Source organism: Miscanthus floridulus, chromosome 13, assembly GCF_019320115.1.
Source record: "Miscanthus floridulus cultivar M001 chromosome 13, ASM1932011v1, whole genome shotgun sequence".
Lineage (NCBI taxonomy): Eukaryota > Viridiplantae > Streptophyta > Magnoliopsida > Poales > Poaceae > Miscanthus > Miscanthus floridulus.
In genome coordinates this window covers 80,273,206-80,279,664 of record NC_089592.1, presented here as the reverse complement: position 1 = coordinate 80,279,664, position 6,459 = coordinate 80,273,206, and the positions used below count along the sequence as shown (strand labels likewise).

At 46.0% G+C, this 6,459-nt stretch overlaps 1 protein-coding gene across 1 annotated transcript; it reads right to left on the bottom strand.

The window, feature by feature from the left end:
• LOC136502287 (protein NUCLEAR FUSION DEFECTIVE 4-like) lies at nucleotides 1-5,923 on the bottom strand. Its single transcript, XM_066497738.1, has 3 exons — nucleotides 5,284-5,923; nucleotides 1,990-2,927; nucleotides 1-947 (listed from the first exon to the last, which is right to left on the bottom strand). Exons 1-3 carry the CDS (start codon nucleotides 5,617-5,619, stop codon nucleotides 434-436), a joined length of 1,788 nt encoding a protein of 595 aa, XP_066353835.1. The 5' UTR covers nucleotides 5,620-5,923; the 3' UTR covers nucleotides 1-433.
• Nucleotides 5,924-6,459: the final 536 nt, after the last annotated feature.

Here is a 6,459-nt window from a genome sequence, read left to right as displayed (position 1 = left end):
AGATTCCTGATTCCAGATATGTTTATTATACGCTGACTTCAAGTATCAACAAATCATAGAAGAATATGTTCTCCACTCTGACATACTACGTCGAAACGTCTCCAGCTTATTACATGTGTATACAAATTTTCCCAACTAGATACAGCAAAATTTGAGCAAAGAACAGCATTTCCACCACGAACTTTCTACTTTCATATACTTCGCTATAATGAACCTCCCATCTGCAGCCACAAACTTGGAATGCTGCTTGAGAGATTAACCTTCTGTGACTGGCGTGCCTCGGCAGCACTTTGTAATGGAACGCAAAGCTCCTGTTCTACTCTCCTCAACGAACCTGTGCACAAGTGAAGACCAACACTATACTATACCTGTACAGGCATGAGGGTACCACAGACTGAATTCAAAATTGAAGTATGTTTTGATGGTTGATCTTTCAAGTACGCGGTTTCCCATATAGGCTTGTGTACACAATCTTTGTCCGATAGACCAGGATCAAGCTCAAGCCAAAAGCAATGATGCAGAACCCAGACATGATCAGGGATGAGAGGAAGAAACAGATGGCGCCCTCACACTTCGATGACTGAGAGGCTTCAGAGACTATGTTAACCACTCTGCCACTCATTGCCAGCAACGTAGAGTTGTGGCGCTGCTGAGCCTGCTTTGCTGCTTCAGCGTCATAGATGCCACTGGCGATAACCCCTGAGAATACCAGGGACCCTGCTGGGTTTGCGACTGTGAGGAAATTATACAGTGCTCCGAAACTTTTCACCCCAAACAGTTCAGAGGCTGCGGCTGGCACAATGGCCCAGTGGGCACCGTAGCCTACTCCGACAAGCAGCGTGCCAATGTACATTGTCCCAGGCCAAGCCATTGCAAAGTTGAAGTGCCCGATCGCCATCAGGACTTGAGCTATTGCTAATGCAATTGCCCTTGGATATGCATAATCTCTGAAAACAGGTCAAGGAATGCAAAAGGATCAGAGAAGAAAAGAGTTGATGTGAATAAAAAACACCCTAAATAAATTAAGAGTTCAGCAACTTGGAGTTATACTTTTGGTTAATTCGTGATTGCAAACTAAATAACACAGTATTGCAAGTTTAGTTCACATGTTACTTTGTTCTGTTCTGTTTGTGGATCCAGCACTGAATATTTATGTTTCAATCTATTTAGTATACACTATAGTTCTGTTCTGTTTGTTAGCTCCAGAAATTAATCTCTATGTTTCAGTTTCCTCGTCTCTGCTATGCATTTGTCAGGGTGGTGTACCACTTTTGTCGACCTTCATAATCAGCTCTCAGTATCAATCCGAAAATCTATATCAGGCAAGAAATTTATTCTTAAACAACATTATGGCAGCATTCGGCCTGTGACCGGAAGGTCATGGGTTCGAGTCGCGGTCTCCTCGCATTGCACAGGCTAGGATACGGCTTGCCACTAACACCCTTCCCCAGACCCCGCACAGAGCGGGAGCTCTCTGCACTGGGTACGCCTTTTTTTTTAACATTATGGCAGCAACAAACACCAGGTACAATTTGGTACACCTTTTGTTCCAAAAGGAAGGTGTTTTAGTTTTATCTTAAGTCAAACCTAACATTGACCAAGTTTATAAAAGAAAATTAACATCTACAATACCAAATAAATGCACTATCAAGAAATATTTTTTTGAGCTGTGTATCTTTGCATTAGAGAGAAGCGAGAGAGACCGTTCCCTTACAAGCAACCGAACTGACTCACCTAAGAGAAAAGAATGGGTTTAATTAAACTAACTTGATGTTTTAGATGGTGATGCATTTTTCTATAAACTTTGTCAAAGTTACAGAAGTTTGACTTAGGGCAAAACTAAAACACCCTACATTTTGGAACGGATGGAGTAAAAACATAGGTCAACATGGAAGGTGACTATGCTGCCAAAAAACATTTGAAAACAAAATATTTATAAGATGGCATGCGAAATAAATTCTATTCAGCAAAGAAGCATAACAATCTTACTTGACAATAATCTCTGAGAAGTACCCTCCACCAATACGTCCAAGAAAGTTCCAGATGCTAATCATTGACACAAAAATGTGGGTTTCCTCGTAACCCAATGACTGGCTCATTTGCCCAAGATTATCAATCACAGTGAGACCAGATCCAGAGCCCAGCAGAAGAGAGAAAAATAGAAGCCAGAAATCTGCCTTGATGAGCGCTTGCATCAGTGTGAAATCCTCTCCTCTCCGTGGACCTTTCCTCCTCTTAACCCTGACAGCACCAACAGCAGCTGCCTGAAATAACCTTGTCTGCAATTCTGCTATCCTTTTTTGCCTCTCTGAAGCTGGAAGTAAATCAACGTCCTTTGGCTTTTCATCCTCCACCTCGCTGAGTATAACCTCCTGTTGCTCCTCAGAAGATGTTGATGCAGTTGGTTCTTCTTTCCGAGGTGATGGCAATAATAGTGCATACAAAGTCTCATCATCATCCGAAAAGAAGCTGAGTAGAACTGGGATGACTATTGGAACTAATAAAAAGATTATTAGAATGATGGTCAACAAGATAGTCACTGACTGGCTTAAGTCAACAAGGTCTTCCAATAACATGACACCCATAAGATAAGCGGCCAAGAGCAAGCAGACGCTGTATACAAATGTGAAACTTGTGGCATCAGAAGGCCGCACTTGTCTGTGGCCTCCAACAGGTCTTACAATGAACATTAAAGCTATAACAACCATTGTTGGGCCAACTGCAACCATGAAGATCAGTGCGGCATCATCAGGAGAGTGTACAATTGCATAAATCTGCGTTAGAATTGCACCACTTAATCCAGCGAATCCTTTGAGGATACCAACAATTGGTCCACGGCTCTTGGGGAAGTTCTGAACACATGAGACAAGTGCAGCAGTGTTGAAGTATGTCTCACCATTGTTACCGATGAAGATTAGAATGCACATCTGGGGAAGGATGGTAAACTCTTAGTATGACACCCACATAAAGGCAATTCAAGTCAAGAAATATAAAAGGTCAATAACAATTTCACTTTGCCCATGTGGCGATTAGCAAAAGGTCCGGTTTTGGAGGCCAAAAGCTGAATAGGGACTTGGAATCCTGTGCCAGAATGTACCGTAGCAGTTGGTTCTTATGTTAATAAAGCGTAGCGTCAGGTAAAAAGCACATTTGGTTTCATATATTGCTTTTTTCCCTTATGTTTGTCATGTGATTTGTGAGAGATAACAGGAAAAATCCCAGAAAATTAACAGTAGATCCACCTAACATTCAGTCAGTGAGACTCAAAACCATGATAGCTAGCCACAACCATACTGTTGGATTACACAGCCTGGAAAAACAATGGCAAGTAGACTAGCCATCAGTTTGCTACTAACTAATTATGCAGATGCGTTGCACACGCATGCTAGTGACAGATTGTTTGCAGTCTAGACATTACTTTTTCCTGATTTATTTTAACAAATTTAGGCACCTCCATGTAGCCATATTTGGCTTACCAGTCAAATTCATATTGAAGGTGCATTGTGAAACGCATAAAGGAAATGGCAAATATCGAGAGGCAACAACAGGGATGCACACTATTCAAAAGGTTACATGTTATCATTTATGTCATACAGTTGAAAGAAATTGTTTCTAAGCAGAACTCTCAGGATCTTTCTTGAGAGCATGAACAAAAAAAAGTGAGCATCAAACTTCCATAATTTTAGATGAAGGTTTCGTAGGAACAGAAATGACTAAAACTAATCAAACTATATGTTATCTTGTTCTTTCTCAAGGACAAATAAGACAGCACAACGTTTCTTTACAGGTGGGAATCAACTAGAGGTGTTATGTTATAAATAGTATTGATCATTAGCCTCTACTTATCATCTAATCCAAGAAAAGAAATAGTTCAGTTTCTTAAATAAAAATGCAAAATAATGTCAACTCTCTATCTATGTGGTATGAACTATAATGTTGCTTGAAATAATATCAACTAACTCGATGCTTTTATGGAAGGGCTGTAGCCTTGTTTGAAACAAAGGGAGATTTGGCATGACAAATCTCAGTTCCTGATCTTGAAACATTTTTTTTTTCTGGAACCTTATCTTGATCTTAGGTATTTCAATAGTTCAAGTTATAGTGGCAACATGAACCAGAACACCTTTTGAAGCCCTAAGGAATGCCATTCTTTCTGTAGAAAGAGATAAGATAACAACTATACATCTCTAATACTTTCTTAACAAAGAAGGAATCCTGTGATGTCATTTAACTTTCTGTACCCCTAAAACAAATCAAGTAACCTGCTGCAACTATATTTGATACAAAGAGAGTAATCAGTGCTGATGTTATAGATTGCAAATTAAGGGAGCAGAATAAGATACCACACTTAAATCACTGTATGATTTACCCTGACGTCATAGCATATACAGGAAATTTTAGATAATAAGGTACAGCTAGAGGCACATGGAAAGCAGGACAGCGACCACATTGACAAGAGACGTACACCTTAGACAACAATTAACCATATTCAATAGGTCGTATGTCAAATTGTCCAATGCAACTTCGAGAAGTTCAGCATTATAAGAGTATCCATTTCCACAATAACTATAACGTCGAGTTCAGCTACAGCAGTGTCCTAAAACAAAAGGAACCAGCTCAGCTGTCCTTTTCTAAGTGAAGAAGTTCAAGTGCTACTCTGCATCCCCGAGGTCCGAGGGCCGAGGGCATGCAGTCTTTTGTATGGTTAGAAATGATTAGTAACAGCATGTTTTGAAACCATGTGAGCAAGAATATTACGGGCATGATCCCGACCTCTGAAAGTTCAACCGCAGCAAAATCTGCAGAACTGGCCCTGTTCGTTTCGCTGAAATTTAGCTTACGCTGATTCGTTGCGAGAGAAAAACGCTGTCCGTTCGCTGAAAAGTAACGCTGAAGTAGTTTGTCAGTATCGATCATCACGGGACACTGGTACCATATGAAACCGAAAGCTTGGAATTTCAACGACGACTGCAATTTGGAAACCGAAAATTCCAATATATATTCCACAGAAGCATCGTGCACGATTCAATCAACAACAGTCACGCGCAAGAAAATGTAAGGAAAATTCAGCCACAAAAAATTGTAAGGAAGTTTAAGCGTTGGTAGAGCGAGCACAGGCGATCGCGACATGCAACCAAGTAATGCAGCCGCAGCCCGCAGGCGCAGGGCAACGGGGGAAAAGAGAATGGAACGGAAGCATCGAACGTGCAGTAACAGGGAAGCGGTGAAAAAAAAAGTAATAATATACAGCGATGAGAAAATGAAGAGGCGTGGGGATCTCACCGCCCAGAGCGGGGGCACGGGGACGCGGCGCGTGACGGCGAGCCAGACCCACCCGTACCCGACGAGGTTCTGCGCGGCGCCGACGAGGAGCGCGGCCCAGAGCGGGAGCACGGCGCAGAGCGTGCCGGCGAGGAAGCCGACGCTGTCGCCGAGGTCCTTGGCGACGCCGAGCCCGGCCACCTGGCGCTGGTTGTACCCGAGCGAGGCCTTGATCACGGGCGAGAGGCTGCCGAAGAGGTATCCGACCCCAGCGCAGGACTGCATCCACATCGCCGCCACGAACACCAGCCACCGGTTCCGCAGGAACCCGCGCATCCGGCTGCCCACCTCCGCCATTGCGCTTCCCGGGCCCCGGACTCGGAGCTCCGACCCCACCCCTGACGCCGCGATGCCCCGCGCGCGCGCGCGGCGATTCAGAACGGACGAGGCGGCGGCGCGACGGACGGACGGACGGGGTTGGGATCTTCTGGGCACGCTCGGATCGTTGTGCGGCACGGCAGGCTCCGGCGCGGCAGCGGTCGCCGTGGCCTTTTGTGGGTTGCCGAATGAATGCCGATAAGCGTGCGTGTGTGGGTGGGTGTCCCAGCCCTGCCTGCCCCAGTGTCGCGGATACAAAAATGACGGACGGGGACGGGGACGGGGACGGGGTCGGGGTCGGGGTCGGGCGGCTAGGGTGGTGGGCGGGTAGGCCCCCTTCTGACTGGGAGCGATGGCGACTCGGCTAGACCGCCGCGAGAGGAGGAGGCCGAAGGCCAAGGCAGGCGAGGCGACAAACACGGGAAAGCCAAGCCTAGCCTTTTCCTCCGTTGCGCGCTTCACGCACGCCTTTACTCGATGGCACGGGCCAAGGCCCAGCTAGCGGGCGACCGGGCTTTTGCTGCGAATGCCGCCTGCCGGTGGGTAACCGACTGAACTGAACGGTGTCCGCGCTCGACGGTGTGGCCCGCGCGCGAGTCGCGACGCCGTGTTGCCCGCCGGGGGAAAGACACCAAGCGGATGCGTTTCATGTCAGTTGCCGGCTTTTGGCGCTTGAACGACGGTGAGCTTAGGGGAAAGTTCCAACGCCGGTCTCAGTCGGTCGGTAGTCCACTTGACTTGACGCCGGAGAATGGCTGTTTGTGCCGTCTGCGTCTTCTGCGGCGTGTCCTTGCCTGCCGTGTGCCGTGCATGCCTGCT